The sequence below is a fragment of the Pseudorca crassidens genome, chromosome 10 (assembly GCF_039906515.1).
Source record: "Pseudorca crassidens isolate mPseCra1 chromosome 10, mPseCra1.hap1, whole genome shotgun sequence".
Lineage (NCBI taxonomy): Eukaryota > Metazoa > Chordata > Mammalia > Artiodactyla > Delphinidae > Pseudorca > Pseudorca crassidens.
Genome location: NC_090305.1, coordinates 12,475,979 through 12,502,448, shown reverse-complemented (window position 1 = coordinate 12,502,448; position 26,470 = coordinate 12,475,979). Strand labels below are relative to the sequence as shown.

At 48.3% G+C, this 26,470-nt stretch overlaps 1 protein-coding gene across 9 annotated transcripts in view; it reads left to right on the top strand.

The window, feature by feature from the left end:
- Positions 1-26,470, top strand: part of ATXN1 (ataxin 1) — a 395,170-nt gene that overhangs the window by 353,494 nt on the left and 15,206 nt on the right. For 8 of the 9 annotated variants that reach the window (XM_067752049.1, XM_067752055.1, XM_067752052.1 and 5 more), the window contains one exon: positions 19,139-21,191. In XM_067752049.1, coding sequence (XP_067608150.1) covers positions 19,299-21,191 — 1,893 coding nt within the window. In that variant the 5' untranslated portion in view covers positions 19,139-19,298. Of the gene's footprint in view, positions 1-14,042; positions 14,170-19,138; positions 21,192-26,470 lie in introns of all 9 variants that reach the window. The other variant, XM_067752054.1, reaches the window with a different exon arrangement.

Here is a 26,470-nt window from a genome sequence, read left to right as displayed (position 1 = left end):
TCCTCTTGACCTAGAGGCTGGCCTTTGAGCAACTCAAGGCTTCTTGCAGCGCTCTGCCCCCCAAAATCATAGGAAATTATCCTGTAAACATCTCAAAAAAACCCCAAAAACCCTAGATTTTGTTTTCTGGGAAAAGCATGGTTTAATAAAAGCAAATTCCATATAGGCTGACAAATAAATTTGGAGCTCAGTACATTCATAGGTTGTTCTGGAACTCAGCATTTCATTTGTGTTTTTCTATAGTTGGAACGTCTGTAGGCTTTAGAAACGGCATGCGTCTGGCTTTATGGTGGAGGCCCTGCTGTATGTCAGGTACCGGGGTGGCGGGTATGTTAATGAATGTGAACTTAGGGTCTAAGGGGTGATTCTCAACCTAGGAGGAAACTTCGGATGCCTGGTCCCACCCTAGGCTTTATGACATGGTGGGCTTGGGATGTAGCCTGACCGGCAGGATTTTTTAAAAATGTCCCCAGATGTTTCTCACATGCTGCCAGTGCGTCTGGTGTAGTAGGTTCCCAAACTTAGCTGCTGGTCAGAATCACCAGAGGAGTTTTAAAAAATATAGATTCTTGGGTCCCAGCACGGATCTGCTGAGTCTTGGACAACGACAGGGAATGTGTATTTTTAGAGTCACAAGTGTTTCTGATAACTGGCTCAGGGAGCCCTCACTGTAATGTATTCATGTACAATTGTGATCTAGAAACGTAATGCTTAGAACAGTTTTAATTTCTTTTTTCTCATAGACAAAGCTATTTTTCACTCATTTGGATAATGGCCAAGCGTGTTTGTGGTTGTTTTTAATGAGACTTTCACAACGTTCTAAAGCTGCCCACCCCCCCACCCCCCGCAACAGCTCTCCCCGTTCTCTGAGCTCTTTTCCCTGCCACGTTTCTGTCAGGGAAATTGTTTTCTGCCTTGTTAAAATAATCCCTTTTGAGGGGTATATTTTCTTAGATCCCCACAGCTAGGCACACCTACCGCCCTCCTCTGTTACTGAATCTGACTGTAACTTTCCCATCATGCTTCTGTTGAACCACAAAGCCAGTCTTCGGGATGTGTCTGGCTATGGTCATTTATGGTCACCTAAAGATCTCCCACCATCCTGAGCGTTCACCACGAAGTGGTCCTGGCAGTCAGTGTGAGTAAGCTTGTAAATCCATGCATTTACTTAAACATCTTCCACACTGTCCTTGAGGAAAATTTCAAATCAGCTGTGAAACAGAAAACAAAACCCATCCGACCAAAGCGTTAACTCCTACCTGACTGTTTGCGGCTTGGGGAAGCCTCCCAGGCTGCTCCCTTTCTGATTGCCTGTTGAGAGCTTTCTGTGAAGTTCTCAGGAGCTGACACTTTGTATATTTTACTAACTAGGTTTATGATGGGTTCATCGTATCATTTACCTTGGAAACATTATTAATCGACTCAGTGGCTGCTTTCCTGCTGGCTTTCACCAGGCTTCCCACCACCCCATGAGGTAACCAGAGCAAAAGGGAAGCAAACTATAGATTTTTCAAACCTACAGAGCAGAGAAAGATCCCAATTTTTGAGACATGTTCTTATGAAAAAAATGAGTGTATCAGACAGGGAGATCATATGTCTGAAAATCAAAGGGGTGCATTTTTTCTACTTAACACTAAGACATTTCTAATGGGAGCCTCTTTTATTTATATTTTTACTAGTTTTAGGAAAAGCCTAACTTATTTTAAGAAATTATCTCAGAGTGAAATAAAAGCCTTTCTTTTTTTCCCATTTCCCAATCTAAAGTACACTCCATGAGAGACCAGGAATGTAGTGGGGTCCTCAGCACACAGCTGGGACTGTCTGTAGCCCACATCGTGAAATCAGGGAGTGCTGATGGATAGGAGCTGAAAACACTGAAATGAGGCCTAGTTTCCCTTCACTCTGTTGGAATTACATTGTAAGGGAAGTGTATTGATCCTACATACTTCAGTCTGAAGCAGAACGATAAAAAAAAAAAATCAATCGGGAAAAATAATAGATTTCCTAGAAGAAGAACACCAGCAAAACTCAAAATGAAAATGCTTTGTGGCAAATAAGGCAAATACTGAATATGTTGACAGAATTCTCAGAGTATTCTGACCATTTCCATCATCTTCTCATAATTCTAAAGGAAAAGAGGTTACTATGGATATAGTTCCTACTGAATACGAGTAACATTTCTTAGCTAACGTATTGCATGCATACCCTGTGCTTGGGCACTGCACTAAGCGCTTAATATACTTAATCTCATTTAATAGTCACCATAACCCTGCAGGGTAGATACTGTTATTATTATCATTTTAAAATGAGGATGCAGAGCCCTGGGTTAAGTCACTTGCTGTGATTCAAGGCCCCCCACCCTATACTCTCCTATTAAGTATGACATAGATTATCTCCCAGAAGCCAAAGGTAAAGTCTAGTCCTTTTTGGGCATCGGGAACAAAGGCCAAATTCCTTACTCTGTGGGGGGATGGGGGAAAAAAAGGGACAGGTGTGACTTTTTTCCCTAATGGTTGAGACATTTTGAAGAAAGATCGATACCTCTAGGGGAGTGGTAAGTGGTTAAGTGGTAAGGAGTCATCAGAATCAATGCTGCTTTAGACCTGGGAAGATGGTGCAAAACAATGGCCCCAGTGTGGAAGCAGAGTGTAGATGCTGGTTTGAGAGGGGTGATAAGGGGAAGTTTGAAGATTCCTGACAGGCAGTTGGAGCTGACGTTCAGGAAAAAGAACGTATTCGGATTTTTTGTGAGAGACGTTGCACTTCTCCCCATGCATCGTCTTCTTTCATCGCACAGCAATCTTTTGAAAACATTATCATCATCGTTCACGTGTTATAGATGAGGAGACGAGGAGACGGAGGCTCAGAGAGGGGAACTATCTTTCGAGGCCACGGTGCTAGTGAAGAAAATGAGCTTTGTGGTCAACAGGGCACCGACTTAACTTTTTTGCATTTCTGTCTGTCCATTAAACATTTTATTGCCTGTTATAGATTACAGTCATTCGATGCCTGCAGCCTCCCGCAGCATTATGTGTTGCCTTTCATTTGCTATTAGGGTCTTAAATAAAATAACTGGCCATTTTTTGTGCGTTTATAATGTTGCAGAGATGCTCATGAGGGCATGGGTATTCCAGAGAGGTTAAATAGAAAAAGGACTGATTTAATTTGTGATGAGTCATTGTGTCTAAAATGGGTACCGTGCTCCACGTTCAAATAAACCAGAAGGCTTCTACTGATACTGCAGGAAGACACAACAGATAATACGAACACCTCCAAATTTAAAACATGAGTGCATGTGAATTTTATTTTGGAATGTAGATGTGATTGATCATTTGTTCTGCAGGCAAGGCTTTAGTCCAGTTAGGGGGAAAAAATACCAATGCACTAGTATGGATTATTTTCTAGAAGAAGTTTTAGAGACTTAGTAAACTTTCTGAGCTGCTGAGACTTGAAATTCCTCGTTAGCGGAGGTGAAGCAAGGAACCTTTTAGAGACTGTTGTACCCAGCGTCTTCACTACAGTTGAGTGGCACGTGTGTTGCATGAAGTAACCCAGGAAAGAACTCAAGGGAGGCAAGTACGTGGTTTTTTGTTTTTTGTTTTTTTTTTAACCTCAGAGGCAGTTATTATATTTATTATACTGGGCAGCAAACAAACCTGCCCCTTAGCTCTGGAGGAAGAGATCTTCTAAGGCTAGAACCTATACAAACATCCTTAAAAAAATAATCCAGGAAGGGGGGGTGGACAAATTAGGAGTATGGAATTAACAGATACAAACCACTATACATAAAATAGATAAACAACAAGGATTTACTGTATAGCACAGGGAATTATACCCAATATCTTATAATAACCTATAATGGAATATTATCTGCAAAAAAGCAGAATCACTATGCTGTACACCTGAAACGAACACAAATACTGTAACTTAGCTATACTTCAATTAAAAGAAAAAAGCCTAGAACAAAGAGTCAGTGCCTCTACTTACAAGATATGCAGCAACAAGGAAGGCCCATAGAGAGTTGCCTCCCTGAAAATGCCATATACACATTCACTGCTGATTACACAGGTACTAATATCCACTAAGGCGCTGCTTGTTTTGTGATGGGTCAGGGAGCTGCTTGGAGTCGCAGGGTCTTCCAAGTGTGTGTTTTCAATACAGGTGAAAATATGACCCAAGTGAAGGAAGCGGGGAGGGAGGGCCCTTCTCAGGAGGGAATTGTAACGTCAGCGGCCAATATGTATAGGTCGTGCGGTGGGCCAGGCCCTGGTCTATGTTCTTTGAAGGTGTGAACTCCCAACAAGCCTACATGGGCTGAGTACTGGTAGTATTCTCACTATAGAGATAGGGAAACTGAGGCACGGCCGGTGGGCGAAGGAGCCAGGATTCCAACTCTGGCAACTAGAATCCCACTCCTGTGCCCTCAGCCACCTTAAGGGGAGGTCATTTGATGCCTGGAAGCGGTTCATTGCCGGGGCAGCTTTCTATGAGGTTCTCCAGCCTGCGTGCTGGGCGATGCATTGTTGCATGCTGTTCCCTAAGAATCCCATGAAATAGAGCTTATTATTATCTCTGTTTTCTTAAAGAGGAAACTGAAGATTAGAAAGTTGAATACCTCCCCTGAAGTCACCAATCACCAAATGCCAAAAGCCACGAGTCTCTCCCAGGTCCCTGTGACATCAAAGCCAACCATCTGTGGATTGCCCAGCAGTAAGAGCTATGGCGTAAAGCGTGGGCTGTCTCTTAAGTGTACAGAATAAGCAAAGCCTGTCTCCTTAGTCTTTGACCAGCTCTTCATCATAGCCTCCCTTCATGGCGTAGGCAAGAAGTCCTGCCTGGAGCGGGGGATTCCCTTCTTCCCAGACCCGAAATTAAATCAAAGAAGCTAAAACCGTCCCTGACATTTCCTGCTGAGTGCTGTCTGCTTGACAGTGTGCCACATTCGGAGGGCAGCGGCAGCCTTCCAGGGAGAGTGTAAAATGTTCTTATTGAATGAATACCTGATTAAGTTAATGGTGCCGAGCCAAGGTGAGGAGGGGTAATTTGGCAGCCAAATTTCTGGCAGCTCATTCAGCGTCCTTAATGTTCCACCAGCTTCGTGCTGGGCTGCCTGTGAGCCCCGGGAGGGGCCGTGGTAATTAACTCAGCGTTTTGATTGAAAACAGCTGCAGGGAGCAAGTCATCCCATTGTCCGTTTTGCTGGAGATTGGAAAGGACTCGGGGCATCTTGGGCTCCACTGCGCAGCCTCCCTCTGGAGAAAACAATAGAGGTAGAGTGTAGGTTTCCCACTTGCTCTGCTTTTCAAAATGAACCATTCATCTTTTGAGGGTCAGAACTCAGCCACCCATTCAGCGAGTATGAGTCATACCCCCGGTTTTAAAACAAACATTTATTTCAGAGAGAATTCTTATCTCGGCTGATCTTTATAAGCTCATCTCTCTTTCTATGCTTGATTTAGGCTGGTTTCAGTAAAATTGCTGTCTTTGTAAATACGTATTCCTTCCAGTACATCCAAAGACAGTCAGCAGCCTTTCCTTGGGATTAATGCGAGGACAGTCTGGACAGAGTTTTGGAGAATGGGATGCGGATTTTTAGAGGTTAAAGATGTGTCGCCCACATCTTTAAAAACATCTCCTAGGGTGTGCTTCTACTTCTTGCTGCGGGAATTATCTGGGGTTCATAATCTCACATGAGAATCCGTGCTAGAAATGGAATCTCTAAGGGCAGATGCTTTTCAGATACACAGTATTTTATGTCTCTCTGTCATGAGTTCCACTTTTGATCCAACACTGTACGATCACGTCCAAAAATTTAGAAGAAGATCCAGAAACACTTTGCCTTTTAGTAGCCAACTTCTAAGGGAGACAGAACAGCAACAGACACAGGATGAGAACCGTCAACCGACAAAGAAAGGACAGCAGCCCTAGAATCCCACAGGGTTATGAAATTCAGTCTGTATCCAGCACAGGGAGTTTACAGTCTAATGAGAAAGAGGCATGAAAATAAGTATAGCATACAATGAACACATTATGTAAGTGCTGGTGAGCCTGAGAGAAGGAAGGGCTGTGCAACATTGCAGTGGTCTTGAGTGGCTTTGTCGAGATGTTAGGAATGATTACAAAAGAAAGTCGCAGTCAGGGGGGCCGTGATGGGCAAAGGCATGGAGCCAGCGGCAGTGTTAGCCTAGGTGGGGATTGCAGACAGTTAGAGGATGGTGTGTATGTGATAAGATAAAGCATGGTCTTAAGCAGCACCGAGGAGAGGGCATGGGGTTGGGGTGGGGAGAACATAAAACAAGTGACCTGGGGGGCTTCCCTGGCGGTCCACTAGTTAAGACTACACCTTCCAACGCAGAGGGTGTCGGTTCTGTCCCTGGTCGGGGAGCTAAGATCCCACATGCCTTGTGGCCAAAAACATAAAAACAAACAAACAAACCCAGAAGCAATATTGTAACAAATTCAAAAAGGCTTAAAAAAAAAAAAAAAGATCCACAGCAAAAAAAAAGAAAAGAAAAGAAAAAAAAAAAAAAGACCTCGAAGATAGGTTAGAGCCATGGTTCTCAAAGTATGGTCCCCAGACAGGTAGCCTCCACGTCATCTGGGAAGTCTGGGTAGGAGAACCTCTGGGTTAGAAAACAAGCAGCAAGGGGCATTGTGCAGGGGTGGTGGCTGGAGTGGAGAGTGTTCAGATAGAGCTGAGGGAATCCACGTACCCAAAGGCCTTGAGCCAAGTGTGTTTGAGCTGGAACGGGACACAGCTGCACCCATCTGTTTATGGATGATCTAGGGCGCCTTTCATGCTGCGCCGGCAGAGTGGAGGCCTTCCGATAGACTGTGCTGCCTGCAGAGCTGAAAATATCTACCGGGCAGCCCTTCACCGAAGTTTACTGACCCCTGATTTAGCAGGTGGGACTGACATTACCTGATGATGGAGCCAAGGGGAGAACACAAGGGCAGTGATGTTGGCCAGCCTTCTGTGTTGAGTGGGCAGGGGTGGGATAGTTTGAGGGTGGGGTGCTGCCTTCCGTGGATGTTTCTTAACTTTTTTTCAAGTATAGTTGATTTACAATGTTATGTTACTTTGTATACAGCAAAGTGATTCAGCTGTACATATATATACATTCTTTTTCAGATTCTTTTCCCTTATTGTTTATCATAGGATATTGAATATAATTCCGTGTGCTATACAGTAGGACCTTGTTGTTTATCCATTCTGTATATAATAGTTTGCATCTGCTCATCCCAAACTCCCAATCCATCCCTCCCCCACCCCACCTGCCTTGGCAACCACAAGTCTGTTCTCCATGTCTGAGTCTGTTTCTGTTTTGTAGATAAGTTCATCTGTGTCACATTTTAGATTCCACAGATAAGTGATATCATATGGTATTTGTCTTTCTTTTTCTGACTGACTTCACTTAGTATGATAATCTCTAGGTCTATCCATGTTGCTGCAAATGGCATTATTTCGTTCTTTTTTATGGCTAAGTAATATTCCATTGTATATATGTATCAGATCTTGTTTATCCATGCATCTGTTAATGGACATTTAGGTTGTTTCCATGTTTTGGCTGTTGTAAATAGTACTGCAACGAACATTGGGGTGCATGTATCTTTTCAAGTTCCAGTGTTTCCGGATACATGCCCAGGAGTGGGATTGCTGGCTCATATGGTAGTTCTATTTTTAGTTTTTTGAGGAACCTCCATACTGTTCTCCCTAGTGGCTGCACCAAGTTACATTGCCACCAGCAGTGCAGGAGGGTTCCCTTTTCTCCACACCCTCGCCAGATGCTTCTTAACTTCTTATGGTTCCCAGTTCTCATTGTGAAAATGCACACAAGTGTAAGAGCTTAGAGACACCCCAACGTCCAGCCATGGAAAGCGGGCTAACTCTAGCAGGTATCTGGGGGGATCCACGTAGCTCCAAGCAGAACTTTGGGGGAAGGGGGCACTGTGAAGTTTAAAAACAAAACTGCAGTTGGTTTGCAAACTTTTAAAATCATGATATGTAATTTAAGTTTTTTTAATTGAGATAAAATATATATAACATAAAATTTACCATTTTAACCGCTTTTCAGTCTATATTTCCGTGGCATTAGGTACATTCACATTTTTGTGCAATCATCACCACTGTCCAGCTCCAGAACTTTTTCATCATCCCAGACTAACTATATACACACTCAACAGTAACTCCGCATTACCCCTCCCCCCAGCCCCTGGTAACCTCTGTTTACTTTCTGTCTCTGTGAATTTGCCTGCTCTAGGTGGACCACACACAAGTGGAATCATATAATATTGGTCGTTTTGTGTCTGGCTTCTCCCACTTAGCATAATGTTTTGTGAAGATTTATCCAGCTTATAGTCCGTATCAGAATTTCATTCTGTGGTAAGGCTGAATTACAGTCCATTGTATGGATATACCCCATTTTCTTTGTCCCTTTCTCTGTTGAGGAACACAGCACAACCAGCTTGGACTGTCCCAGGCATGCACACAGCATCTTCTGTGATCTGGAGGAAGTACTTCCTCAAAACTCCGTAGAGGGGCTTCCCTGGTGGCGCAGCGGTTTGAGAGTCCGCTTGCCGATGCAGGGGACACGGGTTCGAGCCCTGGTCCAGGAAGATCTCACATGCCGTGGAGCAAGTAAGCACATGCGCCACAGCTGCTGAGCCTGCGCTCTAGAGCCCAAGAGCCAGAACTGCTGAGCCCACAAGCCGCCATTACTGAAGCCCGCGTGCCTAGAGCCCGTGCCCCAGAACAAGAGAAGCCACCGCAATGAGAAGCCCGCTCACCACAATGAAGAGTAGCCCCTGCTCGCCGCAACTAGAGAAAGCACTCGCGGCAATGAAGACCCAATGCAGCGAAAAATAAAAAAAAATAAATAAATTTGTTTAAAAAAAAAAACCAAACAACTCTGGAGAGCCAGATGATGGAGCCCAGCCCTGTATTTGGTCTGTTGGGTTGTTCAGCCTCCACGGGGCCTTGGGAGATTTCTAGTAAGTCAGTTCCACACAGCAGACTGAGAACATTGAGACACCAGCAAGTAGCTGATGGGTTGCCCCCGTTGCTCCAACACCTGGAACTCTGTACGCAGAAAAGTGACACGCTCAGTGCTGCTTACATGTGTGTGCCACTGGGTAATTGCCACAGGGAGACTTTCCCTATGGGACCCTAAGCCAGATCAGGTTGTCCCAGGCGGTGTTTTCCTCCCTCATTCTGTTCCATTCATGTGCCTGGCCACAGGCCACTGTTCTGGAATGTAGAGATTTGGATTTATCTGGTCCTTGGTCCTACATTCTTTTCCCTGAACCCCGGTGAACTTCATTTATTATGCTTAGTTTATTACTTGATCTGTTTATTTTAAGTGTATACTCATCATGTGCTATATAAGAAGGAGTTGATGAGCCAATTACAAAGTTAGAGAACAGTTCCCACAAGACTGCCCTCACTTCTCACACCACTTATAGGTTCTGGGGTGGGGGGAGTCCCCCATACCACCCTCAGATTCATCCATTGACTAGAAGCACAGAGCTCCCTGAAAGCTGCTGTACTCACGTTCACACTTTACTACAGAGAAAGGACACAGGTTAAAATCAACCAAGGAAGAGGCATATAGGGCAGAGGTCTGGAGGGGTCCAGACACGGGGCTTCCAGGTGTCCTCTCCTCGTGGGGTCATGGGGGGCGTTACCTTCTCCCAGTCCCGCAGCGTGACAGTACACACACAGTACTGCCACCCATCGAGGCTCCTCCGAGCCCCGGTGTCTAGAGATTTTCTTGGAGCTCAGTCTCATACCACCCACGTGGTTGATCTTTTATCCTCAGCTCCTCCCGGAGGTTGGGTGCGTAACTTTAGTCTTTGAATTCCTCCAGAGGCTGGCACTGATATCGCATGGGGCCCAAAGCCCCCCTCATAAATTATACTTTAGACTGGTGGTCAAAGCCCCCAGGCAAACAGACAGACTTCTATAGGCAGGACCTCCCAGTAGCCAAAGACAAAGGCCAGACGTCTGTTTGGGTAGGGTTAATCCTGCACTATATACCAGCAGATCTACTGCCTAATCCGAGAACTGGAACCCAGGTGTTTGCATTAGATGAGTCAAGGTTTTCATCTTATTTCTGCCATTTATGAGCCGTGTAACCTTAGGGGAGTCCCGTAACACGCTAAGCCTCAGTGTGCTGGTCTTTACAATGGGATGATAACACACTGGCTGTTGCTTGTATGAAAAGCGTTGCTATCTATAGTCTACACAAAGAAAGCCCCAGTGGCTTCTGTCATACCTGCTTTGCTGGGTCCCAGGAGGTCTCAGGGCCTTTGTTGCCAAGACGGTGGTAGAGTTGTATAGTGTCCCAGAGACTGGAAGACAACCACAGAAGGGACCCCATCATGGAACTCCCAGGAGGAATGACCTGTTAGTTCAAGATTATACAGAACCTTCCACTTTCCTTCCACCTACCCACATCAAGGGCAACAAATGCCTCACGACTGTCTCAGACTGCCTCAGTTCCAGAAAGGCATTTTTTTTACTTGATGGAGATTTTCGTGTTCTCTGTTTGTAAACTTGGGCCATCTAATCTCCTGGAACCCCAGCACCCTGGTAGTTGAGAGAATCTGACTAAGCCCCCTCCAGCTACCACGGGCCCCTTGCTGTGTGGTGTGTAGCGGAGCTTATGAGAGTGTGTGTGAGAAGACAGCTGGCAGCCTTCCCTGTGGGATGTGGAAAGACGATTCTGCATTTCCCCACCATGCCTTTGGGGAATTACTCATCTAAGTGCTGTGGAAGAGCAGGCAGAGTGGAACCAGGAACCATTACACTTAACCCTTACAGAGACACGCCAAGCTCGAGTTTAGCATCTCACCTTTCTGTTGATTCTGCTTGTACCTGTGGAGTGGCTTTCATGCTTTTGGGTGTGAATGGGGGCCTGTGCATTGGGAGCTATTGTAACTATAATCCCTTCTACCAGCTGAAGAAAGAAAATAAATTCTCAAACATCCATGGCTTTTTCTTTTGTGTAAATCACAGGTGTGAGGAAAAACCCAGATGCTGGAAAGGATTGAGAGTTTGAAGGTATTGTGTTGATTTGATCATGGAACCAGGAGAGATTAGTGATCCATCAGTGTGGGTGAAAACAAGGGATTCAGGAAGAAGCATTTGCTGAGTTACAGTTAGGATGGTGAGCATTTACTGAGTGTGTGCACGATGCCAGGCACTGTGCATACTAATTCCTCCCCATTTTATAAGCAGAGATATTACCTATAAGATTACACACTGTTGAGATGCTTACTCTCTAAACTGGACACATGTATAATTTGGAGTAAAATAAAAATTACAAGAAAGAGAAAGATTCCATAGGCAGTAGGAGTGAGGCCAGGGTTGTTAGTTTTTTTTTTCTTTTTTAATTTTTATACAATTTGTAAAGGTTACTTTCCATTTACGGTTACCACAAAATATTGGCTCTATTTCCCGTGTTGTACAAGACATCCTTGAGCCTATCTTACACCCAAAAGTTTGTACCTCCCCCTCCTCCACCCCTATATTGCCTCTCTCTCCTTTGCACTGGTAGCCACCAGTTTGTTCTCTATATCTGTGAGCCTGCTTCTTTTATGTTGTATTCACTAGTTTGTTGTATTTTTAGATTCCACATATAAGCAGTATCATTCTGTATTTCTTTCTCTGTCTTACCTCACTTAGCATAATGCCCCCCCCCAGTCTGTCCATGTTGCTGCAAATGGCAAAGTTTCATTCTTTTTCAGGGCCAAGTAGTATTCCATTGTATAAATATACCACATCTTCTTTATCCATTCATCTGTTGATGGACAGGTTGTTTCCATATCTTGGCTATTGTAAATAGTGCTGCTATGAACATTGGGGTGCGCATATCTTTCCAAATGAGTGTTTTGCGAGTTTTTTCAGATATATGCCCAGGAATGGGATTGTTGGATCATATGGTAGTTCTATTTTTAGTTTTTTGAGAAGCGTGCATACTGTTTCCCACAATGGCTGCACCAGTTTACACTCCCACCAGCAGTGCAGGAGGGCCCCCTTTTCTCCATGTGCCCGCTGTCCTCGACAGCACTTGTTATTGGTAGATGAAGCCAGGCTTTGAACTTGTCCTTTACCTACACCCCAGCCTATTCTTTCTACTACTCTCTGTGTCCTCCCCCTACTGGTCCTAGTAAGAATATTAATGTTACCTTCCTATCAGTAATAATAATGTTTTATCCTGATATTCCAACGATGCCCGTGGAAGTGAGTGCTGAACGACTTCTGAAGTGAGATTTCTCACTGTTGTGCTAAGAACATTCGATCAAGAGTCAAAAATTGACAGATCCTTGTCTCCTAACCCCAATTCTAACCATGTTACTGTGGCCAGTTCTTTGCACCTCGTCACAGCAGTCCCTCTGTCCTTAAAACAATTCACTCCGGGGCAGGGTGAGAACTGCTATGGGGTCGTGGAAAGCACCTATGGTTCCCAGCCTCCAGCCAGAGTGGTGGGCAAACAGAGATTCCCGTGTCCCGGGGTAGCTAATCTGGCACACACAGCCCTTGAGAGCAGAAAGGCATTTGCTTACGTATTGAACCAGGGAAGGTCTTGACAGAAAAGCATTTCCGGCTTTTCTTAAAAACTCAAACTCGACGTCTCTTGGGCAATTCATTTGGGACCGGTTTCAGTCCAGATGGATATCCTTTCAAGTGATTATTTTTCCTTGAGCCTTTCCAGGAGTTCCAGCACGGGCAGGCTGCCAGGGGACACTGGCTGCTCAGATGCTGCGGCGACATCCCACATGAGCCAGGGACAGCCCAGCCCAGCTGTGGGCCTTGCCCCTCTGCCCTCCTCTCTCAGGCCTGACCTCCTGCGGACACAGAAGTGGGCCACATCCCCGTGCGGTGGACCCACCCAGAGGACAGATCTCCCTGTTTTTCCAGAGGTGGCAAAACCCACTAGGAACACCCCCCGGTGTCACAATCGTCACGTGGATGAGATACGATAATGGCAGAAGCCAGGAACCAAGGAGGAGCTTCACCCAGGCTTGAGGAAGCCTGTCACTCTAGTATGCTGACGTTAGAAGCAGATGAGGGAGCACGACTTAGGGAGGGGGGAGACCGGGGGGGCGGGGTTAGCTCCATGCCAAGCAGAGGAGTTCAGTGGAGGAAGGGCAGCAGAGCGGCTGTGCGTCTTGAAGAGTCCCCTCCAGCATCTTTCCATCAAGGAGATGGAGATGTGATCAGAACAGTGACTCCGAGTCAGTTTGTTGCCCTCAGAGCTTCCCTGAGCCAGGGAACACCCAAATGCAACTGTATTCTTACAGGTGGATTTAATTTTTTTTAATTATTACATTACATTTAGTCACTGTATTCATTGCCCCCAAATCTATAGATGAACAGGGCCCCCCCAAACTGTTATTCTTGGTGCTAATAATATAAAGAGAGGGACTCTTTTCTCCTGCCCGTCCTCATTCCACTAACATCTCAGCTGTAGATGGTCATGGCAGATCCCTGCCTTCCCAGCCCTGTGTGGCATGTGTCACTTCACTGACTGAAGGGTCCTGCACCCTGGTGCAGACTTGAACTTGCTTTTGGTGACCCTAGAGGGAGAGAGAGCTTGTTTACACAGCGTGATAGCATCCAGGGCTCTCCACCTCTGACTCTGTAGGATTTTTCCTCTGAGGTTTCAGCGCTGCTGTGCCCTGGATCACCACTAGGTGGGCTCATTGAGCCTGGTGCTGGGTGATGTGCTGGGGGGTCCCTGCTGGCAAGCCTGTGAAGTATGAAGATCTCTCTCTCACTTCCTTAATCAACTCCGCCTCTAACACGGTATGCCACGCCCCCTGCAGTCCCTGATTAGTGCTAGGTGGAGTGCAGCGGTGCCCTGTACGTTTTCTCCCCCTCTCATCCCTATGATTGTGTCTCTCTTCCACATGGGACCATCAGTTCGTGTCTCCAAACTCTGCCTCAACACTTGGGATGCCACGGGGATCCCTACCTCATGAGGCAGCCCAGCTCATTTTAACAGTTCTAATTACTTTCTCATTTCTACTGTATATAGCCGTCGCTCAGTATTTGCGGGGGATTGGTTCCAGGAGCCCCCGATGCTCGAGCTCCCTGGTCGACGTTCCATGTAGGTCGTTCTGCATCCTCAAATTCAGCCAGCTGCAGATGATGTAGTACTGCAGGTATTTATTGAAATAAAAATCCCCGTATAAGTGGACCTGCGCGGTTCAAACCCGTTTTGTTCAAGGGTCAACTGTGTATCAATGTAATTTGGAGGTCAGTTCTGCTCTCCTGCCTTCCACGGAGGGCCCTTTATAGATCTGAGCATTGCACCTCTGCTCCGGCTTTTTTCTGTCCCCCAGGCCACACATCTTCAGTTGCCTCAGCTGTTACTTACCTGTCTTGGGTCCAGACCTCCCACTAACCCCATCGCTCCACCCTGGGCATGCCCACCAGTGTCCCCTTGCCTCAGGACTTTGTGGCTTTACCAGTGCCGTATGCTCCTGCAGTATTCATTCCATTATTGGGAATACTGTGCTTTTTAAAATGAAGCTTATAGTTACGCCAGCTTTTAGGCATCATACCCAACTGTTGGTTCATATTGAATGGATGGTCAAACAGAAAATTCCTGGGCTCTTTGATGTGAACTATTCTTAAGTCAGATTGCTCCAACCCTGCTATTAGACTAATTGAGCCATTGAAACCAAGGGCAGGGCATGTATATTTATTCTCGTTCATCTTTATTTTTTTGGTTTTGTGCCATCACTTCCAGCTTCTCAGGATATGTTTGAATATTAATTGCAGTAATATATTAAGCATCCCTTTTAGCCTTCTGTTAACCTCTAAATATGATAACCAAAACACTAATAAAATGGTGAACAGAATAGAACTGAAAATAGAGTTCTGGCATACCATTTGCCCCATGCTGACACTGAATAATTAAGGTCCACTGTACATACTAGAAACAAGGTAAGTGTTTGATGAATGAATATGTGATCCACTTCCTTTGGGGCATTCTTTTTCAGTCAACCATGAAGGTATCTAATTACGCTATCATCCAACCCACCCTTCTCCATCCCAGAAACCTCAAGGATATCAGAGTTGGGCCTGTTTTTAATATTTAACCTAAATGAAGTGCCCTTGCACTACACAGATCTTCCTGTGTAATAATTTAGTAAAGCAAGAGGTTTGCGTGTCAGGACTTCAAGAATCCTTGCCATGTCCTAGTGACCTCTCCCATCAGGTCCAGGTGTTCTGTCTTTTAAATGGTCATATGTTTTTTTCCAGAACTGACACAAGCTCACCAGGCTGCATTTCCTCCTCTTTAAAACCGAAACCACGTCTCTGCTGTGCATGGACATACATGCCAGACAGTCATGGGTTTCACTCAAACTGAGAAACTCGCAGGATGGAGGGTGCTGGGCAGAGCAACCTAGTTTATTGCCCTGACCTTGGAATGCATTTTTAGGACTGTATGTATCAGATTCTAGGAGTGTCTTCCATTCAGAGCAGTTGGTTGTTATTTACAGGACTCGGAATCAGTGGGGATCATCTCATTTTCCTAACACTTCCGAAGCAATCTGAATCCACGTTAATGGGGGTGGGGGGGGGGCCTCTGGGGATTTTTGAATGATATCAAAGATATAAATATCTTCCTTTATTAAAGTCTGTTTTTTCTCCTGGAGATGATTGAATTATACATAAAATGTACAATAACAGCCTTTTTGAAGTGTATTTCCTTATAGTTCTTGAAGATGGAAAGAGCCAGAAGAAAAGGAGCATCTGTTACTTAGAACTGTATTGGGTCTAGGTGACCCCAAAGTAAACAGCTGAGTTCTCCCTAAATATTAGCTGCTTATCTCCCAGGCTCTATCGATTCTGTTTGCTCACAGCACCTAGTTTGGTTTCCCAGCACCTACTCCATCAGAAGAGGCTCCAGACGTTTACTTTACTTAGAAGCTTATGCAGACAAGCTGAGTTTCTCACACCTTGCTGTGCATGTGAATCATCTGGAGGTGTTGTTAAAATGCAGACTCTGAAATCAGGAGGTTTGGGTGGGGCCTGAGGTTCTGCTTTTCTAAAGCTGCCGGGGGAGGTAGTCTGAGGACCACACTTGGAATAGCAAGGTCTTATTGCCACTGAGCTAAATTTTAAGATACTGATGAGAGAGATACAAATGTAGATATAAAGATGCTTAAGATGGATGTATTCAGAACAGCGATTAGCAGGCAAATTGTATGTAGTGAACCCTAAATAAATTTCTCTCGATCCATCTATTAATTCCCTGTTCCTAATTCCCTTTCCTAATAATAATGTTGAAGCCTGTGATCTGCATGTGTGGCTCTTCGGGAACTTAGCAGTTATACAGTGGTGTGTGGCCCCGTGTCTCTTGTTGCGACAGGTACATCCGGAGGTGAACTCCGGGACCCAGGTGAACCACTGGTGCGTTTCAGCACTGAAAAGGCAATGAGGGACATGGAGACCATGTGTCTGCAGCTAGAAAGAGACCCTAAAAGCAGACATCCACTCTCCTTTTTTCTTCTCTTCTTCCTAGTCTCTTTCTTTCTCCCTTCCTTTTCCCTGCTGTACTTTGCACCTTCGCAATTTACCTCTCTGTTCTTTTAATTTATGAACTATCATCCAATGTACCAGGGACATGGTGGCGTCCTGTGGCGCCCTCTCGTGGTTCACTGAAAATACAGCAAGATACAGTCCCTATCCTCACGATGATTTCCCCTGATGAGAGAGACAGACAGTATAGAGAGCTAATGAAACACAGAGGAAGGGACACATGCCCCAGAACTAGAGAGACTCGACTCCTCCAAGCTGCGCTGGTAAATAGGAGACAAGGTCCTCCTAAAGGTAGGAGAAGGGAGTGTTGAAATTTGTATCAGTTTGGCCCCAGGTCACTCCAGTTAATCTTTGTATCCTTGATTTATCATTTGTATTATCTGGAAAAGATGTTTATCAATGGACAGCTTTTCAGAAGAGTATATTTGAATTTGTGTGGTAAGGCCGATATGGTCCTAGTTGGTCCATTAGCAGACCAGCCATGGAATCTATACAGAGATCTTTAGGGCCAACGGAGTCAGCCAGTGTCTTTCAAAAAACAACACAGTGTAAATAAACCAAGGCACTGCCGAGAACCAAGTCAGCATTCGTATTCAGATTCACTAAAGCTGAGTTCTTTTTTTAAAAGTACCTTCAGAGGGGTTTTCTAGGTTTGTATATGGTGCATTCGGTTGTACAGCAGTTTTACATTTGCATTGCTAATGGACCTCTTTCTGAATGCATTTGACATTTTACTTGGCTTTGAAAGGACTTTTATGCCGCTATTTTTTCTTGCCTAGAGCTGCCTTGGGCTAATTAACCTAGTGCCTTACTGGCTGGGCCTACTATATTCTCATTCCGGATTCTGACATACTACTCTTGCATGAACTTCCCTAATGAAATCCTGTGGGGTTTTATTGGATCAGTGCTGCTGTGGAGCCAGCAGGGGGCGCATGGAACAGTTCGCTTTGAGTCCATCTCCTAAATGACTTTCCTTTGCTAGTCTGTGTGGGAACAGAGTTTATGCAGTTCTTTCTTAGCGTGACTTAAAACCTAGAGATAAAAGATCAGTTATCAGTACTTTTTAAGTAGTCAAAAGGGGCAGCTGTTTTCAGTTTTTGTAGTTTAATTTTATTCTATCATTGTTTTGAAAATAGCACTGTCATCTTAATCTATTTGCACATATTGGGTGTAAATTACGTGCCATGCCTTTCATAAGAGAAGGCTATACAGAACGGAGTTATCTGGGACACACAGAGCCCTAGGTCGGGGAGGGTAGTGCTGAAAACTGCTGCCTTAACTGTGTCTGTTTTAACATCAGACTATAGAAAAGCGGGTCTGCGTAGGAGAAATGCTAAAAACCCAGGGCCTGGAATTCCCAGAGCCTGATCCAGGGCTTCCCAGGGTCACAGCGCGTGACATGGCTCACGGCTGCAGCTGCTACCTGTAGGCGGCCCTCACAACTGCCGCCTGTAAGCCTGGTCCCTGTTGGTTCCATTGATGATCTGCCTCTTGCCAGGTGGGCATCTGTCTGCCTACACAGTCATGGTAACAGAGTTCTGTGGTTCCTGAAAGACTGAGATTAGGTGTCCATGAAAACTGGCTCCAGGCTCACTACTTGTATGTCCAGGTTGAAACACTCGGGCCTGAGTGGTCCAGCAGAGGTTTCATCTGTAGGGTTGAGGGTGGGTTGGCCCTTTATGGAGCGTGTGGAGAGAAAATTCAAAGACCACTTGGAAAGGAAGTGAGAGGCAGAGGTAGAGCAAGCGTAAAGCCACCCTCGTTAAGCACACCCGCGGTGCCTCAGCCTGGTTATTGCATTTTTTTAAAACCATAACCATGTTCCTGTTTTAACTGTCCAACAGATTCCTTTTGGCTTTCTGTTACCATGTGAGTAGCTGTACTGGGAGTTGTTTGGAAACTTGTAGAGAACACGATTACTTGGGGCTCCCTCTGCTGAGTGGGCCTGTGTATAGTGTGTGTGCACGTGCGTGCATGCGTGTGTTAGGGAAGAGAGAATCGTTGTAGATCCAGTATGGACCCAGAGTCAGTGGAATCTCTCAGGAGCGCCTTTGGCAGAGGAGGACTCAGAGACAAGGTATGAAGTCCGCTGAGGATTTCCGTTCCTAACCTTGTCCTCCCAGTGCCTGGCTCAGAGGGTAGGTCTGGCTGACCTTCACTGGTGTCACCCACCTTGTGGGCATCGTTTGATTGCCCAGCGAGGTAAAGAAGAGCTAAGGCGTGGGAGTGGCATTTCTGGAAGCGAAACTAAGAAACGCATTGTCTACCTTCTGGAAAGAGAAAAAGAGAAGAGGGTATTGAGAGAGGTGTCTTAGGAGACTTGCTAAATCCATAAAAAAGAGGCTTTGACTTGCTGCATGTTGTAATGATCTTGCTGACGTCCTAAACAGTGCGGCCGGCCAGCGTTTTACCTGCTCTAATGTGGGGGCGGGCGGGGGCAGGGGTGTGTTTGGAATTCACGTTGACACCAGAAGCTTAGTCTCAATCTCGAGGAGGACGTTCTTTTCCGGTGCTGATGTTCTGATCGCCTCTCTCCTCCCTCTCCTCTTCCCCTTGTCCCGACCCTCTTCCTTTTCCCAGATTCCAGGGCGGCTGCTGGCGGATCGCACCCACAGGGAGATGATTCCTCATGAAGAGCCTGGATCCCCTACAGAAATCAAATGTGACTTTCCGTTTATCAGACTGAAAGCAGAGCCAGCCAGAGAGTGAAACGGTCACCGTGGAGGGGGGACGGCGAAAAATGAAATCCAACCAAGAGCGCAGTAACGAATGCCTGCCTCCCAAGAAGCGCGAGATCCCCGCCACCAGCCGGCCCTCGGAGGACAAGGCCACGGCTGTGCCCAGCGACAACCACCGCGCGGAGGGCGTGGCATGGCTCCCGGGCCACGCGAGCGGCCGGGGCCACGCGGGCGGGCGGCTAGGGCCGGCGGGGCCCCCGGCAGAGCTCGGTTTACAGCAGGGAATAGGTTTACACAAAGCGCTGTCCGCGGGGCTGGACTACTCCCCACCCAGCGCGCCCCGGTCCGTCCCGGCGACCACGACGATGCCCGCGTACCCGCCCCCGCAGTCCGGGGCCCCGGTGTCGCCCGTGCAGTACGCCCACCTGCCGCATACCTTACAGTTCATCGGCTCTTCCCAGTACGGCGGGCCCTACGCCGGCTTCATCCCTTCTCAGCTGATCTCCCCCACGGCCAGCCCCGTCACCAGTGCGGTGGCCTCGGCCGCGGGGGCCGCCACTCCATCCCAGCGCTCCCAGCTGGAGGCCTATTCTACCCTGCTGGCCAACATGGGCGGCCTGAGCCAAGCCTCGGGACACAAGGCTGAGCAGCAGCAGCACTTGGGCAGGACCGCGGGGCTCCTGACCCCCGGGTCCCCACCACCCACCCAGCAGAACCAGTACATGCACATCTCCAGCTCTCCGCAGAGCGCCGCGCGCCCGGCCTCCCCGCCGGCCATCCCCGTCCACCTGCACCCGCACCAGACGATGATCCCGCACACGCTCACCCTGGGGCCCTCCCCGCAGGTCGTCGTGCAGTACAGCGACTCCGGCAGCCACTTTGTCACCCGCGAGGCCACCAAGAAAGCCGAGAGCAGCCGGCTGCAGCAGGGCGCGCAGGCCAAGGAGATCCTGAACGGGGAGATGGAGAAGGGCCGCAGGTACGGGGCGCCCACCGCGGCCGACCTGGGCCTGGTGAAGGCGGGCGGCAAGGCCGTTCCCCACCCGTACGAGTCCAGGCACGTGGTGGTCCACCCCAGCCCTGCCGACTACGGCAGCCGCGACTCCTCCGGGGTGCGGGCCTCTGTGATGGTCCTGCCCAACAGTAGCACCCCTGCCGCCGACCTGGAGGTGCAGCAGGTCACCCACCGAGAGGCCTCCCCCTCCGCCCTCAACGACAAAAGCGGCCTGCACCTAGGGAAGCCCGGGCACCGGTCCTACGCGCTGTCTCCCCAGCAGGCCCTGGGCCCTGAAGGCGTGAAGGCCGCCGCCGTCGCCACGCTGTCCCCCCACACGGTCATTCAGACCACACACAGTGCTTCGGAGCCCCTCCCGGTGGGACTGCCGGCCACAGCCTTCTACGCAGGGACTCAGCCGCCCGTCATCGGCTACCTGAGCAGCCAGCAGCAAGCGATCACCTACGCCGGCGGCCTGCCCCCGCACCTGGTCCTCCCCGGCACCCAGCCCCTGCTCATCCCTGTGGGCAGCGCTGACATGGAGGGGTCGGGGGCGGCCTCGGCCATCGTCACGTCGTCGCCCCAGTTTGCTGCAGTGCCTCACACGTTCGTCACCACCGCCCTTCCCAAGAGCGAGAACTTCAGCCCCGAGGCCCTGGTCACCCAGGCCGCCTACCCAGCCATGGTGCAGGCGCAGATCCACCTGCCCGTGGTGCAGTCGGTGGCATCCCCTGCAGCCGCGCCCCCTACGCTGCCTCCCTACTTCATGAAAGGCTCCATCATCCAGCTGGCCAACGGGGAGCTGAAGAAGGTGGAGGACTTAAAAACAGAAGACTTCATCCAGAGTGCGGAGATCAGCAACGACCTGAAGATCGACTCCAGCACTGTGGAGAGGATCGAGGACAGCCACAGCCCGGGCGTCGCCGTGATACAGTTCGCTGTCGGGGATCACCGAGCACAGGTAACGTTCATCCAGATCACACAGGTAGGGGGACACCCCGCCGCACCACCTTCACCGCTTCCCGGCAGTGAGTTTCTTCCAAGAGGCAGACCTGTCGGTGGCTGTGGGGATGATGCAGGGTTTTCATTTACACCTGGAAGTTAGACTCGTCACGTTTCCCAGCCACGTTCTCTAAGAGAATTAAGCCCTCGTACACCAAAGCACCTGCTGTTTGTCATGAATTAACTTCTCTGTGTCTAGAGTGGGGCTGGTCAGGTACCATTCTTGGGACAATTAAGAAGATCGCCACTCAAGCTGTTTTTTTGTGCTGTGGTTTAGATGAGGAACCCTGATTAAGAAAAGTCATCTGTTCCCCTCCCCCCCCTTCTTTTGGTCTGGAAAAGTGCTGGTTAAGGTGAGAACGTTAAGTGCTCAGAGTGGCCACACCCCGTGACATGTCTTTGTTGTAAAATGTAGGTTTTGTTATTATTTAGGTATGGTGAGGCCAACAGATGAGAATACAACAGCCATTGAGAAGATAGTTTGTCATACTCAGATGCCAAGAGGAGGGTTTGTGCCGTGCCATGCGGGGCCACATGGGGAAGAACCAGGGTCAGTCAGGAGGCACTGGGATTGAGAAGACATGGGCAAGAGCCTTGATCGTGGTTTCAGGGGGAAGGAGTGGGTGAGGCAGGGTAGGCAGACTTCGGATTGGCTAGTTGGAATCATTTCAGCAGGCCCTGGGCACAGGAGCTGTCCCTGGGTGTCTGGTACCTGGCCCTGGGGTGATCAGGGCTGGTGGACAGTGGCCCAGAGAGTGAAAGCTCCACAGAGGAGGTGGCTGGGCTGTGGGTGTTTGCTTTGCATATGAAGGACGTTCTCCCAGGCAGGTGAGCTGTCAGCTGTCTCTAGCGATGAGCTAACCCAGGGAGGCACAGTTCGTCCAGAGTCAACAAGGCCCCAGGATGTCAAAGCATCAGATATAGAGAATAAAAGGCGTGGTTAATATCGTCTGCAAAGCCAGGGCTGTCCCAGGTGAGCTCCTGGACTTCTGATACATAGGAACCCCAAGGACCAGATGTAGCCAAGCTGAGTCCTGTTAAAACTGGAACTATGATGAGCTCTCTTAGTTTCCATGGGTTCCTTCAGTCCACTCTTCTCCAGTTTCTTAAATCACTTGAATGCATTTATTCTGCCCATGTGTATGAAACAGCAGTTTCACTGCCTAGCTTGCTTGGAGTCAATCAGGTTTGGCCCCGAGGCCAGAAACTGCCCTGGTGGATGGTAGAGACTCACTCCCTCTGGAAATGGTTTCACTGAGGCCTTTTTTTTTTTTTTTTTTTTTTGTGGTATGCGGGCCTCTCACTGCTGTGGCCTCTCCCGTTGCGGAGCACAGGCTCCGGACGCGCAGGCTCAGCGGCCATGGCTCACGGGCCCAGCCGCTCCGCATGTGGGATCTTCCCGGACCGGGGCACGAACCCGTGTCCCCTGCATCGGCAGGCGGACTCTCAACCACTGCGCCACCAGGGAAGCCCCTCACTGAGGACTTTGAAACACTCAGATGTGACAGCACCTCCTTCAGGTTGAAATGAGTTGAAAAATGGTCATGGCATAGCTGGTATTTGGGACATTCAAAGAAAATAAACTAGTTAATGGTTTGAATTGTTTTTAGTATATTTAAAAGAAAAAGATCAAGTGAGGTAGGGGAGCCCGATTTTCCAAAGCATTTTCCAGAACTGCTTGTGAATGTCCGGATGTGGGATCGTGCACGATATCAGGGGACCTGTGTTGCCAGGAGCTTTTAGCCCCGAAGACTTTTCTTTTTTTATGGTGAGATGTTGCTGTAGGCTTTCGTAAGGCCCAAGAAAGATTTCTCAGAGTTCTGATTTAAATATATATATATATATATATATATATATATATATATATAGCAAAAATGAGAATATTTGGAAAAGGGCGTCATTATTTAGAACTCACTACCCATCTGTAGTTTCTGTTCACTCCCACTGTCCTACATGGATTAGGGGTGGGTGGATACTAGTTGAAAGAACAAGCTGTCTTTAGCAAAGTTGTCTTTTAACAGACCCCAGGTGAAGCCTGGAAAATAAACAAGAAGGAGAAGTAAACATGTTTTTTCATGGTCCTTTTAATCCTTAAAGCACTACTGTGAAGAGAGGTAGGCATGGAAAGAGGGGTGATTTTGAAAATGCTGCTGTCTCCGGCCTAGCATCTCTTTCCGTAAAGAGCAGCTCTGAGCTGAGGGCTCATCTCCAAGGCCCTGGCAGCCTCCGTAGTCATCAGGAGCTTCACAGACCTCTAGGTTTCACATCGACCCGACCCGGCAGTTCTTAGAGAGGAAGCATCTCTCTGTTTGCCCCGCTGGATCCTTTGCAGAGTGAACGCTTAAACGATGGTGAAGTCGGCTTCCATGTGGGAAGTCTCGTTTCCTTCCCATCGCCAGACCACCAGTCTCCTCGCTGACAGCCAAGGTGCAAATTAGAAGGCAGCGTGTTTGTCAGGGCCTGCTCACAGGTCTGTGGCTTCGGCTCCAAAGGGTGGCTGGAGTTTCACGCTGTAGAGACACACGTGCGGGGCCCCGACGCCACCAGTGATTTGTCACTTTACCCCAAAGCCTATCAGAAACAGGCTGACGTCATCACAGCGAAAATACTCCACCAGCTGTGTTTACCACAAGTGACAGGAGCAGAGTCAGGAGGGAAGCAGAGGAAGTGAGAGGGGGAGAGGGAAGGGAGACAGAAAACGAAGGCCTGGATTTAATTTACACTCCGAGGGCTGAGGACTTCCCTCCATCCTCAGCGGCACTCGGTGGGGTTTTCTCCCCTGGTCTGTCTGCTCCGTGGATTCGAAATCACTAACACTTGCACCCACAGGGAGATTTAGAAGCATGCAAAGTGTTGCACTTAATGAGCAAACTCACAAATTGGATTGGGGAAGTTGTGGAAGGAAGGGGTGGTTTGCTAGAGGACAGATGGCTTTATGACCCCAGCCATAAATCCTGCACGGAAGCAGGACCACAGGGATGCTTGACTTCATAACCAACCACGGGCATCCCCGGTGAATGTAGTGTGGCTGGTGGGGAGAAGCCACGAGCCTGGGGTCTGGTTGGCTGCAAGGCAAGTGGTCTCACCTCTCAGAGCTGGGGGTTTTCTGATCGCTAGAATGGGCAAATGATTCCTTATACAAGATCATATCTTGGGCCTCTTCTCGTTTTTGTAATCCCTTGCTTTCCTGCCGTGCAGAACAGCTCTTACAAAATTTACTAGCATCCACTAAGCAAAAACCAAAGGGGGGACATAAAGGGAAACTTCCCTGACTTCATGCTTATAATCAGCGCATAGACCTCGTTGGAAGGAAAGCCACCCTGATAGAGCCAAGGGAGTTTTCACTGAGGGCATTGTTTTCAGGAGCCAAATTCCGAATTATTATTGTGTGAAAGACACCTCCAGGGTGGTCTCCAGCTAAAGCTCCAGATGAGGCAGCGTAGGAGAAAGATGCTTTTGCGTGTTCGTCACCATCCGTGAGGTTTTGTCCTACCCAGTGCAGTATTTCTCGGCCCAGGCAAAGCGTCCTTGCATCCGAGTTCCCCCACGCCGGTGCCGTGGGAGAACAAAAAGGGCGTCCCAGGCATTGTCTGTTAGCCTGTGCACACCACATGAAGCCTCTTCAGAGCCACCCGTGGTCTCCTTAGTCCGTGGCGAGTCCCAGAAGGGATCCCCAGGTGATAGCATCAACGTGGGAGCTGGTGTGATGCGGCTGGAGGATGGAGCGTGGTCTGCTTGGGTGGGAAGCAGGTTAGCTGGTCAGAAAATGCAGGACCTGGATCCACCGCTCTGGAGCTCGTGCAAACCACGTACAGATCAGTGCACGCATACTTCATGGTACAAATTACGTATGCGCCTTCCATTCGGTTTACGCCGTAGTGCAAAGAAAGAAGGTTGTCAGACGGATGAAAGAAAATACGTTTGAAGGAACCAGCACGGTAGGTAGCGCGTAGTAGGCCCTCGCCAATGTTAGTTTCCTTTCCCTGCTTCCACTTGGGTGACTTTGGCCCTGAGAAGAGAAAGGTTAGCTTCTGAAAAATGAATAAAAGGCTTCATTCTCTCCAAAGAGTTTATGGAAGGAGAGACAGTTTAGAAAAGTCTAGAAAGAAGGCTGACCATTTCCAGTGAGCACAGTGAGCCCTTTTACGCTGCCACTGTTCCTGTGGCATGTTTCCCCTGAGTGGCCCAGGAGTACCCATCCTGCTGCTTCTCTGAGGAAGGCTCCGTGACCTCATGCTAGCCTGTGTGCCTGTGACACAGTCTGCGTTTTCCTGAGCGTGAGCTGGACTGGAGGGGTCGTTGGGTGGTCCACTCTGCACATCAGTAAGAGGACCGGTGCAGAAACGGGCTCGTGCCCCTTTCTTTTGCAGAGAGGATCTAAGCATCATGCCCACCGGGGGACCCCCTGCCCGGGATGGCGCCCCCTGGGGGGCCCTGGGCTTCCATCTGGCACACAGTGTTCTGTCTGAGCAGCCACCCAACGCCTCCATCTCATTCTTCCCAGGCTCAACTTTTCTGAAGAGTACACGACATTTTGTCAGAATTGTAGTACAGTTTATCTGTGAGCTGCTCTGGGGTGACACTGGTCGTTGACTGCGTTTTTCCTAAGTGCCGGCCTCCGTCTGTTCTTAGGGCCGTCTGTCGCGTCCCAGATTCAGGAAGGTGACTACTTCCTTTTACCTCCTTTGTGGCTGCTTCGTATTCCGTGCCATTTTCTCCTCCCGACTGTCGTGTGTGTGCGCGTGCGCGCGTGTGTGTGTGTGTGCGCGCACGCACGCCTTTACAGCGTGTTATAATGACGTGATCGCTGCGTGTCTACTGATGGCTTTTCTTTCATTCCACTATTTTTTATTTTGACTGCCGCGTTCTGTGAGCCATCAGTGGCAGCATTATGCAGTTAATGGATTAGTTGGTGCCTAAAAATAGCCAGAGCCCTCACGCAAGCCACGCAGAAGCCTGTGTGGTCCCTTAGCAGCCAAGGCAAACCAACTTGCCAGACATTTTACACGGAGGGCTTGGTGGATATGAACCCTAATGAATCAGAAAATAGGTAGTGGCTTCCCTCAAAGCAGAGCTCATTACCGGGCCTGGGGTCCAGTGATGGGTGAGAATCCATTCAGTTCTAACGCCAGAAAGGCTCCAGCAGAGAAATGGTGTCGAACACATTTTTGTTTGTGTGTGTGTGTTCCCTCCCCCTCCCCACAAAAGAAGAAAAATGCTCTCCTTTAGTCTGTGTGT